Source organism: Balaenoptera physalus (assembly GCF_965194825.1).
Source record: "Balaenoptera physalus genome assembly, chromosome: 6".
NCBI lineage: Eukaryota > Metazoa > Chordata > Mammalia > Artiodactyla > Balaenopteridae > Balaenoptera > Balaenoptera physalus.
The window spans coordinates 67666454-67680529 of record NC_138885.1 but is presented as its reverse complement, the minus strand read 5'-3'; the positions used below and the strand labels follow the sequence as shown (position 1 = coordinate 67680529).

Below are 14076 nucleotides of genomic sequence, written 5' to 3'. Positions count from 1 at the left end.
AAGAAAAATCTTTACAATTAATAACCTTTTGGCATATAGACTAAGAGACTAAATCACATTTATGGTCTGAATTTCAAATTATTTAAGACAACTGAATACATTTATGTGAAATTGCAATGTACCTTCAGTTGATCATGCTTATTTTTAATCAAAGTAGAAAGGGAAACCCTAAAAAGTCCTCTTTATGATGGAGCATACGTCAACGGTTTTGCTGTCAAGGGCATTATGTTTTTATATAAGAAATGTTGTGAGGATTATAAGAAATGATGTGTGCAAATCACTTAGCACAGTGAGTGGTATACAAACTAAATGCTTATTAAACATAGCAGCAGCAGTAGTTGTTATTATTCAGGCGGGATTTATACTTGACTGCTTTCTGCTGGCTAGCAATGAATCTTAAATAGTAGAATTCACATTTCCATAGAAAGAAGTAAAAATACATCAGATGTTGAGCCTTCACTGACTTTCAATAGGAAACCCCTCTTGGCATTCAGTTACATGTGTTTCAAGTTTTGTGTGCCCCTTTTCTAAAGCTGATATTTCTTTACATCAGAATTCCCAAGTGTTTGCTCCTTGCTTTTTCTTCCCTATACAATATACCTAATAGTAAAGTCCATTAGCAAACTCAACATGTGATTTGATTCAACAACATTTTTGCCCCCCCAAAATCCCCTTACAATTTGCTTATCTATCATTTCTCCATTAATAATGCTGATTCCTGAAAAATTTTTTTAATTATAGGGGCTTCTTAGATTTTCTGATCATATTTTACAAAAATTATATAGAATGAGAGCCATCATATAAGGACTTCATCTGCCCACATAATTTAGTACCATTCCTAAGCCTGAAATAATGAAAGTCTAAAGGAAATCAAACCATGGACAAATGAGAATTTTTAGAGTTTAACAATGTGATTAATTCCTTGTCGCCAAAACACTGGCACACCACAAAGGCAAAATAAGTATCGCAATGTGTAAAAAAGGCAAATAAAAGATAGTAAAATTTATTTTTATCCATTTTTATAATACTTCTACATAATGTTTTAAGACCAGGTTTATTATATATACTGCTAGAATTTTTCTATACCAAGATATACCCAAATAATTGTTATAAAATAGGATCATACTACAGAAACTGTTTGGCAGCCTACTTTCTTTTTACTTTTTACTTTTAACCTACTTTTATTGTGAACATTCACCTATGCCATTAGCTATCGGGCCAGACCATATTTAATGGTTGTATATGTTCTTTTCTAAGAAGAGGCTTTAGGAAGTATAAATTTTTGTTCGCTTAAAGGTAAGAGCTGTAAAGTTGTGTTTTTTAATCTCTGACTTTTTGTAATAAGACTGTATGTTAGACTAGCATCTATTTTGTAAAAATGTTTTCCCCTGCATTTGATGCCTTAGATATAGTGGAGCTGAGGTGGGAGAATAAAGGTTTCTTGTGAAAGGCCCCTCACTTCTCTTTTAGGCCAGAGAAGAGACATGTGATTTGGACTTGGTTCCATATGCAAACAGAACAAAGTGTATAATATTTTTTATTTGGTTCCTTAAAGGTCTTTTCTAAGGCAAATTTTAAACTCTTTAATGAAAGGCAAGTGGTAGTAGTAAATTTGTTTTGCTCTTAGCCAAAATAGGGTATTCGTGACCTATTTACACCAAGGTGTAGATTTTTACATTTTTACAAAATTACACCAAGGTGTAGATTTATCACAGGTGAAACTTGAGGTATTAATTTAGCCTTAAAAAAGTGTGTGTGTGTGTGTGTGTGTGTGTGTGTGTTACATTGTTAAATAATGTAGAAGGGAACTATTGCGTACTACTTGTATTTTTTTTGGATAAAAACATTCTACAAGTAGAACTCTCCTAAGACAACATGCAGGAGACTTCCTTGGATTTCAACTAAAATAAAATACTGATTCTGAGCTGAATGTGCATATGTGGTGGTTTGTTTAGGAAGTCATTATGAATTTAAAATGCATTCAGATAAAAAGCTCTGATTACAAATTGTTGTACTTACTGTTTTATAGATGAACATTGTGTGAGTCGCTGTAACTCCCAGAGCTGCATATTAGCCCAGGAAGAGGAGCAGTATCTACAGAGTGGAGACCAGCAACTGACTCGACATGTGTTTTTGTGTTTACTTCTCATTATTGGCCTGTTTGCTGTAAATGTTTTTTCTGATTTTGTTTTGGGGCCATTTCTTCAAATGTTTGGCAAAGGTTTTTTTTCAGGCATCTGGAGAAACTTAGTTGCTTCTTCACAGGGGGGGTGGCAGTTCAACCATCTGAATCCTAATCTTGAGCTAAATGTTTTGGGGGGGAAAAAAGAATGAATAATTCACATTACTCTGTTGCCTAAGTGCTTCAGTAGCTTATTTTGCTTAGAATACTTACTCATCCTATGCCTTGAACCTAGAATTTGGGGTAAAACCGGGCATCTCCATGATGCGTACAGGACCACTTACTCCTAACATATTCCTTGACTGACTTCTGTGGATAAATGACTACATGGTCTCTCAGAAGACAGTCCTCAGATAAATAAACTTTTAAAAATAATTTTACATTATGAAAATAACATAACCACTTCATTCAATGGATACTTACAAAATAGAGAAAAGAGGAAAAATATCCATCATACTACTGCCTTCTCTTTTTTAACATATTTTTCATGGTTCTAATAATACATTCAGATTTATGTCCTGCTTTGTGACTTATGTCAAGCATTTTCATGTTGCTGCAAAGTGTTCATAACCGTTCCTTTAAATGGCTCAATAAACCATAGAGGAGATGCATTAGCATTCACTCAACCACTTCCTTATGGAACTATGGATCGTTCCTAGTTTTTCAGAATGCTCTAATAAACATCTCCATGAAATATATTTCCTTATGATAGATTCTCAAAGTTGGGAAACCTGGATCAAAGAGTATAAATATTTTTGTGCCTTTGGATGCATTCTACTAAGTTGTTTTCCAAAGGAGTAGTATAGGTTTGTAAAGTACTCTCACCAACATTGAATATTATAAATTTTTTATTTGATAATTTTTTTTTTTTTTTTTTTAATTTATGGCTGTGTTGGGTCTTCGTTTCTGTGCGAGGGCTTTCTCTAGTTGTGGCAAGCGGAGGCCACTCTTCATCGCAGTGCGCGGGCCTCTCTTGTTGCGGAGCACAGGCTCCAGACGCGCAGGCTCAGTAATTGTGGCTCACGGGCCCAGTTGCTCCGTGGCATGTGGGATCTTCCCAGACCAGGGCTCGAACCCGTGTCCCCTGCATTGGCAGGCAGATTCTCAACCACTGCGCCACCAGGGAAGCCCTATTTGATAATTTTATAAGTGAAATATAGCACTTCATTTTTTAAATGCATTTCTTTGATTACTAAAGGTTTTTTTTTTAAATTAGTTCTATGTCCTCTTTAGTGAATTACCAGTTATTATATACTTCTTTGTGATAGTTCAAGTGTAACTTGCCTAGCGATGGGAGATGGACCATATAACCCATGAAGAAACCCCCTTACCCTTTCCAAACTGGGATGCTCACTACATAGAATCATATCAGCCAGCACCATTTTAACTGCTGTTTAAGAACAAAAATCAAAAAGTAAGAAATGCAGCCAAGAATTGCTGCTCGGTGATGTGATTGTTTTCACTGTGTAAAACTAATTTTAAAATCAGACCTGTCTTCGGCTAGTCGAAGTCCTGATGTATTATGTAAGCTTCTGTATTATGGCTCATGTCTTCTTGCTTCAAATCTGATCAGAATAGATGCTGCTTGAATGACATCTGTCAAGAAGAGAGGTTGAAACCTCTTGTTTGAAAGACAAAGCCTCTATATTCTCTTGGTGTTTTTCCCTTTAGTCCTTTTCTTCCTAATTATTAAGTAGATAAGTTATTGTACTATGTTCTGGATAGAGAGAAATGATTAGCTTGCTTCATTTTAAAGTACTATTTTCTCCTTCCTTTACAGAATCTTTCCAGTTGTTTATGGTGGCTATTCAACCAAGAGCCTGGGAGACTATATGTTGAGTTACAGTTTTTCTGTGCTGTGTTTAACTTTGGCCAGGTATTTATTTACTGAGAACTTTGAGGGGTTTTTGTTTTCCTGGATGGTTTGATGGTGGGGGGGTGATGGTACGGATGTTGTTGTTTTCTTTTAAATCAAAAGGGTTTAGTTTGTTTGCCAGCTGCTGGTATGCGTGACAGCTGACAGCTGCTGCCTATCTCCTAGTAGAGATGAATTATTATATTGGTTAAAGTCATCAGAATGCACACTGAGTGTTTCAATCAGAAATACCAAATAGTTTTTTGCTTTGGTTTTGAGATAAAGAATGATAATTTAGCAGGGACAAGATGTTCCAAGTTCTTTATAAACTTTGTTGTGGCCTTAATAAGTTACTTTGGGAAAATGACTTAACATCTCTGAGCCTTTAGTTTAGCAACTTATTTTAATGCGCATCATTTCATTTACATTTTGATGTTTCTTGAACTACAGGTACTTAAATCCTTTAAAAAAAATCATGTGGTATATAAATAAAATTTGACCAGGGATAGTAGATACCATTCCTTGAGAGTCTACTATATGCCAAACATTTTTAAGCATTTTACATTAATTATTTCATTTAAACATCGCAAGAATATCTGCAAAGTAGACTTATCACCCCCAGTTTAAAAATTAGACATTAAAATTCCATGAAGAACTAATATGATAGGTGCTGTTGTCTTTGTTTATATCACTATTAAAATGGATATTTAAGGGTAAATGATATTTTAGATATTGGGAATATATTTTGATGTAAAAATTTTAAATTTTTATTGTCTTCAATCCCTTACTTTTTTTTTTAAAGATTTTTTTTTTGATGAGCACCATTTTTTTTAAAGTCTTTATTGAATTTGTTACAATATTGCTTCTGTTCCATGTCTTGGTCCCTTGGCCACAGGGCATGTGGGATCCTAGCTCCCCGACCAGGGATCAGGCCTGCACTCCCTACATTGGAAGGCGAAGTCTTAACCACATCCCTTACTTTTTAATTAGAGAATATTAGTCCCAAGATTAAGTATCAGGTTGAAAAAAATACAGTACTTGAAATCATTGCACTTGCCTATTAAACCTGAAATAATTGGCCATATGAGTTAGTTAACATTTATCAGTAGACGCTCTTGCAAGTTTTTCCCTAACGTTAGTTTCTTGAAATATTTCCAGTGTTCTTTGCCTTTATTATGGGAGCAAAAATGGCTATATTTAGACAGACAAGTGACCTATCAGTTTATTATAGACAGACATGAGCATCCCATGGCTACTTGATGCCCACCTCACTCTGTGATACTGTTTAAGATTTGATTTTGTACCCAAGAACTATAAAATACTAGTTGAAAATCTTAGTCTTACTTAGCATTTTGCATTCAGAAAGCCCACTCCAAGCTGAGCCATCCCAGGACTGGGACTGACAAAGCTTCGCAAACAGAAGCTAATGCCAGGAATGTTGCATTTGAAATATTGTCCCCACAGCTTATGGCTGAAGTGCTTCAAAGGAGGGAGACAGATACAAAACCCGCTCCCATTCCATTTTTCTCTTGGGGAGTTGTGGTGGTAAGATCATTCCCTTTAGGTGGTTTATAATTTGAGGTGAAGACAGGTAGGTCCTTCATGTCATTGCATTTTCCATCCCACCCACACCAACCTGCTCTAAAATCCTTACCCCACTGTGCCTGACAGATGGCAGTTCCCAGCTTCCCATCTCCCCAAGGCAGTCCTGATTGTCCTGATACGTGGCTAATATCTGGTGCTAGTTTGCCTCATCACTCCCAAATTTGTCAAACCCTTTCCCTAAACACTAGCCAATTTCATTTCACATAAATTTTTTTCAGTTACTTCATTATAATCAGAACCTATAGCACTTGTTAATTCTACAATTTCTGAAGTTTTAACAGAAAAATAATAAAGAAGTACTTAAGCATAATGGGAGATATTTTATTTTCTTTTTAGAAAGGGGGAAAAAGTCATATAGCCCTTAAATGTTTTCATTTTTCTCCAGTAAGCTAGCTTGCCAATGTGGTTGTTCAGCACTCACTTATATCACCCATCATAATTAGTAGGAAAGATGATTGGGAAGAGGCAGCCAAGGGAGGCATGCAATCATCCCTCAGTATCCAAGGGGGACTGGTTCCAGGACACCCCTCAGGTACTAAAATCCATGGATGCTCAAGTCCTTCATATAAAATGGCACAGTATTTGCATATGACCTATGCATGTCCTCCTGTATATTTTAAATCATCTATAGGTTAATTACATCACCTTAATTGCTATGTAAATAGTTGCCAGTATGCGGCAAATTCAAGTTTTGCTTTTTGGAACTTTCTGGAATTTTTTTCCCAAATATTTTCAATCCACGGTAGGTTAAATCCATGGATGTGGAATCTGTGGATACGGAGCATTGACTGTACCTGCCATCAGGCACTGAACGTTAGAGGTCCTGCCCGTGTGTTCTATTTAAAATGTTGCTCTAATCACTAGAGGTTTACTTCCCCAAGCACTAAATATTTTGGCTTCCATCATTTCTCTGTCTTAAAATTTATTGTAGAACTCATAAAATATAACTTTTTTTCTTCCATAGGGATTTATTTCCTTTGGCATCTTTGGATTGGACAAACATTTAATCATCCTACCTTTCAAAAGAAGGTACTTTTAGTTTTGAAATAAAGCTATAACTGTAAAGGTGATGACAAAGCCATTCTATTAAGATACTTATATTTTTAAACCTTTAGAAACTACTAGGAAACCACAGAAAGGTTATCTGTTGATTCACACATTTGTTGTAAATAATTGCAGAGAAAATGACAGAAGAGCTGTCATTAATCCAACATTTTAATTTGTATTTTAACAAGAATTGATGGACACTGACTTCTATCTATGCCATTAACTACATAAAGTAAAATGAAACTTGAAAATATATTTAGAAATGGAAATAGTAAGTGATGTGCCCCCAAAGGTCTATATTTGATTGTCTTTCTCGTTTGACAACAGGATTTCTCTTTCTGTCAAACTGACAATTTATAGAAAACTCAAGTTTTCTTCTTTCTAAATTTCAATTTTTTTAAATTAACTTGGTGAAGAGTTTCTTTGAATTCAGATCAGGGATTTCTTTATGAAAAATAATGAAATGAGAACACTTCACCTTGCGGGTGGGAGGAAGTGGTGGAGGTAGAGGGGTGAATCCGTACTTCCTCATTTGTTTTCAAAGTCAAAATTAGTAGAAACTAGAAGTGCTAGTGGAATTTATCCTATTGCCTATATAAAAAGTGCCCAGTAAATGGTCCCTGTTCCTTCTTCTCCTTCTCTTTTTTCCATCATCATTAAAATATAGCTGCTAGGGTCACAGTCCTTTCATGAAAGAAGAAAAGAATAATAGGAAAGTCACTGCACTTAGTTATTAGCTTCATAATGTTGATCGGTTAAAAGAGTCAACAGATCTATTGTCTGGGCTGGCAAAACAGAATTGTTTTGTACTCCAGGTCCCACTATTTGTCTCTCTGGTACCGAAATTGGAAAATGATTAAATAATATACTTGATCTCTGTACGTTATTTTTGCGTTTTAAAACAGTAGAATGTAGAATAAGAAACTTCATTTTTTGGTAGTTACTGAAATGGCTCCAACATGTCTGGAGGGTTTATAAAATGTTCAAGTCCCCCACCCCAGCCACCAAATGCAGGTTAAATATGTTTCTGCTTCAGAGACTAAGGATGTCTGGGTGCTGTAGATGACAGCTGTGGTGAGTGACAGTTTGGGAACAGCCATGTTGACGGGGTGATAAGCAAGAAGGGGCTCTCTTTCAGGGCTTTTCGTTCCTTAAAAATTGCATCCTTAAATTTTGGTTTTTAGACTTGAATTCCTATGGAACAACAAAGAAACAGCAGAAAATAGGGATTCTTCTGTTCCTGAGGAAATAAAAATGACCTGTCAACAGTTTGTCCATTATCACCGTGACCTCTGTATCCAAAACATTGTGAAGGAAAGAAGGTAAGTACAGGTTCTAGATAATTATATTTTAGATGCTTAATTATGGTTTGTAATAAGCTAAGTAATGTGCTTGTGACTAACTTTATTATTGTTATTTTCAATAACACATATACACATAAAAGTTAAAATAGCTATGGGTCAGTTTATAGTTTAAGAAACAGTATATATAAGAGCCATAACACTTTGATCTTTACATTTTTAAATGCCATATAACTTCTGATTTCCATGTAAAACATGAAAACTTTAGAATGAACCAAAATGTAGCAGAATATGAACATTCACTTCATGTTGGCCATTAGTACCTCTCAAAAACCTTTGAGATACATTGTATTTAGAAGTGATTTTATATTCCCCATCTCCTAGGGGTATGCTAGTAATATGCTATTTCATATTACTAATGATATTGTTAAGAAAATGAAATGAAATTTCTATCTCTTAATTAATTCTGCTGCTTATTTTTCACCTCAAGTCCTAATCTTCAGTCTATGACAGCATATTTATTCTTCTAATCCTGTATGGAGTATACAGCAGGAAAAGAATAAACAAATGTTTTAGTGCCAATATTTTTGGTTGTCAAAAAAAGAGAAAAAAATAAAACATGATATGAAGAATACTTTTATGTCTATAACTGAAAAATTGAAAATGTATGAAAATTACCATTCAGGGTATTTACAAATATTATGCCACTATATTTCATTATAACGGGAGGTATCCTGGTATAGCTCGTGGAAAGGGGACTCACTGGGTGGGGACTAATACTAGAACTCAATTACTGGATCTGCCACTTATTAGCTCTGTGACATTGGGCAAGTTTAAGTCTCCAAACCTTAGTTTTCCTCTTCTTTAAAATACCTGGCTCTTGGGGTTGTTTTGCATTAGATAACAAAATCTATATGATGCGCCTAGCCCAGTTTCTGGAAATGGTAAGCTATGAAAAAAAATTAGTCTCCCACCCTTAAAGGCCCAAAAACAATTATTTCAAAGTACCATCTATGGATAGTTTCAACAATTTAAAATTGCTTTTTAAAATTTAAAAAAAGTAACTCTGTGTTACCTCCACCAGGCCCACTGTGATTGCTGACTGGCATAGCTCTTTGCCATTTGCAGGGCTGTCAGGCTGCCTCCGTCCCAGATGGCAAATGGGCACAGGCTGGTGATGGTACTGCTCTGCATCCTGCATAGTGGCTAATCCTCTGCCACTCTGTACAACTCCGTGAGCTGTGGTTGTAGCTGCCTGATCAGTCATCAGGAAGCAAATATTAATCAGTTGGTGTCTGGATTAGAAGATGTAGGGCTCTAAATTTAAAATCAACAAGAAGGAAAAAGGCTCAGACTCCGGGTGTAACATTCAGGCTTTTGTTTAAAGTGATGTTTGTAGTTGCAAAGCATAAATTAAGATATCTTATTACTAAGTAAAATATTGATGTTACAATATTGTGATTTTGTGTACTTGAGAAACTTTTTCATGTATATTAACCTCTTTTCTAATTTTTATATGAAACGCTAATGTACATTCATTTGTGGTTAAATGCTTTAAAATTTTTGTCACCTATTTCTCATTTCATCTTGATATTCATCCACTGTTTCCTACTGTCAAGCACTTTAGGTTTTGCAGCTTAACTAATGCTTGTGGACAGATTCATGTTGTCTATTGCATACTTGTATAAAAATGAACAGAATCTACTTAATTTGTTTTTTTACATTTCTTTTTCCCTTGTTTTTTTGTTCATACCTGAGGCACCCTCACATTTGCATTAGGAAGACAAATTTTAAATAATTAAGAAGCAGATTTATTATCAAAACTTTTTTAAATCTGAGGAATCTGGGATTTCCCTGGCAGTCCAGTGATTAAGACTCTGCACTGGGGCTTCCCTGGTGGCGCAATGGTTAAGAATCCGCCTGCCAATGCAGGGGACACGGGTTTGAGCCCTGGTCCGGGAAGATCCCACATGCCACGGAGCAACTAAGCCTGTGCGCCACAACTACTGAGCCTGCGCTCTAGAGCCCGTGAGCCACAACTACTGAGCCCACGTGCCACAACTACTGAAGCCCACGTGCCTAGAGCCCGTGCTCCGCAACAAGAGAAGCCCCTGCAATGAGAGGCCCGCGCACCGCAACGAAGAGTAGCCCCCGCTCGCCGCAACTAGAGAAAGCCCGCCTGCAGCAACAAAGACCCAACACAGTCAAAAATAAATAAGTGAAATAAATAAATTTAGGAAAAAAAAAAAAAAGACTCCACACTTCCAGTGCAGGGGGCGTGGGTTTAATCCCTGGTCTGGGAACTAAGATCCCACAAGCCATGCAGCATGGCCAAAAAAAAAAAAAAAAAAAAAATCTGAGGAATCTTATGGAAATTCCTCAAAAAATTAAAAATAGTACCATATGATCCAGCAATTCCACTCCTGAGTATTGACCCAAAGAAAATAAAAACACTAATTAGAAAACATATGTGCTCCCCTTTGTTCACTGCAGTATTATTTACAATAGGCAACATATAGAAGAAACCTAAGTGTCCCTCAGTAGATGGATGGATAAAGAAGATGGGGTATATATATACAATGGAATATCACCCAGCCACAAAAAAGAATGAAATCCTGCCATCTGCAACAAGATGGATGGACCTAGAGGGCAATATACTAAGTGAAATAAGTCAGACAGAGAAAGACAAACACTGTATGATTTCACTTATATGTGGAATCTAAAAAAACAAAACAAATGAAGAGGCATAACAAAACAGAAACAGAGTCATAGATACAGAGAACAGACAAGTGGTTGCCAGAGGGGAGGAGGTTGGGGGGAAGAAAGAGATAGGTGATGGAGATTAACAGGTACAGACTTTCAGTTGTAAAATAGATGAATCACAGGGGTGAAATGTACAGTGTGGGGAATATAGTCAACAACTATGAAAAAAAAAAATCTTAGATTTATAGCAAGACAGATCTCACTTACCCTTTGCCTGCTTCTTTTTTTTTAATAGTCATTCTTTTTTAATTTTTTTTATTTTTGGCTGCGTTGGGTCTTCGTTGTTGAGCGTGGGTTTTCTCTAGTTGCGGCGAGCAGGGGCTACTCTTCGTTGCAGTGTGCAGGCTTCTCACTGCGGTGGCTTCTCTTGTTGCAGAGCACAGGCTCTAGGCGCACGGGCTTCAGTAGCTGTGGCACGCAGCTTCAGTAGTTGTGGCTCGTGGGCTCTAGAGCACAGGCTCAGTAGTTGTGGCTCATGGGCTTAGTTGCTCCACGGCATGTGGGATCTTCCTGGACCAGGGCTCAAACCCGTGTCCCCTGCATTGGCAGGCAGATTCTTAACCACTGTGCCACCAGGGAAGCCCTACCTGCTTCTTAATGGAGCAAATTCCTAACATATCAGTAAGATTATCTTGCTCAGGGCATGAAGAAAGGTATTGTGATAAGCAGAAAATAAAAAGTTTGATTTCAGTAATTTAGTAAAAATTGTCACTTCTTAAGAGCTTGCAAAAATATTATTTAATGCTCCTGAGACAATTAAATTATTTATTTTAACTGAGTATAACATAAAATATATAACTGCTATCTACAGAATGCATCTGATCATAAAAGACCATCTACTATGAAAAGAATATTTCTTTGTTGATGCACTTACATTATCTAAGTCATTTTTTTTGTTTGTTTCTGTTTTCACAAGCATTATTGGCCTATTTTGTTTTTCTCTGGTGGGTCTTTCTAGGTTCAGGTAATTTAACAAACCCTTTATATTCAGAATAGTTTCATCCCTGCCACCTTTTAACTGTCATGCTGTCTTTCCCTGTCTCCTTCTATTTTTCCTTGCTTGTCCTCCATCATGCAGTGCTGATACCAGATTTACAGAACATATGGGTGAATCATTCCTTTGACATACAGGTGTGGTGCCAAGACTTCTGCCGGGACCTTCTGTGGCTGTGACCTGGTGAACTGGCTAATTGAAGTTGGCCTTGCCTCCGACCGTGGTGAAGCTGTGATATACGGAGATAAACTGGTGCAAGGGGGAGTCATCCAACACATCACCAACAATTATGAATTTCGGGATGAGTACTTGTTTTACAGATTTCTTCAAAAGAGTCCTGAACAGAGTCCTCCTGCTATTAATGCAAACATTCCCCAACAGGAACGATACAAAGAAATTGAGCATTCATCCCCATCCCTTAAGACCTAAGTTATAAAGGAGACAAGGCCACATGGAGTCATATTCTAGCCCCAGATCTGTTACTTATTAGTTAGGGGACCTTGGGCAAATCACAACCTCTCTGAGCCTCAGTTGCCTCTTCTGTAAAACTTGACAAGACATGTTCCCACCCCATGCTAATATTCTGTGATTTCATGTGTATGTAAAACACACAGGAAATTGACTTAGAAAAAAGAGAAACAAATCAAGATTTAAAGTTCTGATAGTGAATATAATAATTACTATAGACTATGCCAACATTTTAAAACATTGCTTCCTGCAGTTGCGTGCTGTAATTTCAAAATCAATATCCAATTTACTGTTCTTTCAAATTGCCGAATTTGGCAGGTGTGCTGTTGGGAGGATATGGACCTTAAATTATGACCAGTTTGCACTTATTGATAGCACTTCCTAAAAAAAATTTCATTGATTCTTATGAGAGGCCTTCTTATTCTATTTTTCCATTCCCTTGAAAAATAGTACTCATTAAAAACTAGAAGCACTTTTTTAAAAAACAAGTGCTTCATCTCCTCTTGCTTTTCTATCCAGTGTACTCATCTGTGCCATTAGGAGGGAAATAAGAACCTCCATAAATATTATTATCTCTAAAATTCATCAACAGAAGTATAGTCTAACCTTTAGCTTTTGTACTAAAAGTAATAATTTGAGCAGATCCATTTAAATTTATCAGCAAAATTATTGCTGTGTGACATATCATTTCTGGTGTTTGCACAAAGCATCTCTGTGCAGAAGGACAGAGATTACCTTATTACCTATTACCTTATTCCCTGCAGTTAAAAAGAAGAAAAAACTATGTAATTCAAGCCAAGATTTTAAAATTCTACGCCTAACATCCTATTTTTACATTTACAATTTAGTTTTTTTAAGTGTCCATGTATAAAAATTTATAAATTTGAAAATTACTAAATGTTGCCCTCTACTTAATTATTAGCTGTTAGTACTGGTTTAACTTATTTAAAACTGTTTCAAATATTTATTTGTCTCATACTTTTAGTGTCTTATATGTAAAAGCCATTTAGAAAATAATTTATAGGGTTAAATCATTGCCCTTTTAATGTAACAAAAATGTAATTAAAAAAAAAAACCTGCATGGAAGCCTAGTGTACTTAACAAGTAAATTACACATTAGTGTGTAGTATTAACCTATACCAACTTTAAGTTATAACTAGGGAATGGGGTTTTTCAGCAGAACTGTCTGCTACATAACTTTTAAAAAAAATATGACCACATTATTATAACTCTTAGAATCCTCAGGAGTAAGCATAAAGCCTCATTGCTGTACCAGGAGAATTTTATAGTCACAGCAATAAAGATATTAATTCATATGCATGCAAGAAACTCAAACTCAAGTGGGGAATTTGTTTTGCTTGTGAACAAGTCATACTACACATGTTCTGTTATTTGCATGACAGGAATTGGCAGCATCTTTTTCCATGGAAGACACTAAAAGAAAACCCTGACTCAGGATGATCTGCAGTTTCAGATAATGAAAGCTTTTAAGAGATGTTTTTAGAATTAAGGATATGCTAATTTTATTAAATAAAAATATTTGTAACTTTTACTCACTCACTGACAAAGCAAGTTTCTCAATAAAATATCTATTTTAACTTGCATTGCCAACGTCTTTTCTTTGAGTAATCTGAATAATGCAGAAGCCATCAGAGAGATCTTTTCTATAGGTTTTCAATGTTTCCTTAAATGGGTCTCCTGAGATTGCTCTATTCTTCATGACCCTATGGGATCTGTGCACAAGGCCTTGCCCAATTATGCACTCAGTAAACACATTTTATTCATGACTCAATATGACATTAGAGTCCTCACATATTTCATAATTTTTAATGTGCAGGGTCACAGCTGAGAAAATTATCCA

The 14076-nt window shown here is 36.0% G+C and overlaps 1 protein-coding gene across 3 annotated transcripts in view; it reads left to right on the top strand.

Moving 5' to 3' along the window:
• The window catches only part of GPR155 (G protein-coupled receptor 155), a 42623-nt gene extending 28806 nt beyond the window's left edge, over positions 1-13817 (top strand). Inside the window, exons 12-16 of one of the 3 annotated variants that reach the window (XM_082465355.1) lie at positions 2030-2127; positions 3963-4058; positions 6607-6671; positions 7874-8011; positions 11885-13817. In XM_082465355.1, coding sequence (XP_082321481.1) covers positions 2030-2127; positions 3963-4058; positions 6607-6671; positions 7874-8011; positions 11885-12176 — 689 coding nt within the window. In that variant the 3' untranslated portion in view covers positions 12177-13817. Of the gene's footprint in view, positions 1-2029; positions 2167-3962; positions 4059-6606; positions 6672-7873; positions 8012-11831 lie in introns of all 3 variants that reach the window. The other 2 variants (XM_082465354.1, XM_082465356.1) reach the window with 2 other exon arrangements.
• The last annotated feature ends 259 nt before the right edge of the window (positions 13818-14076 follow it).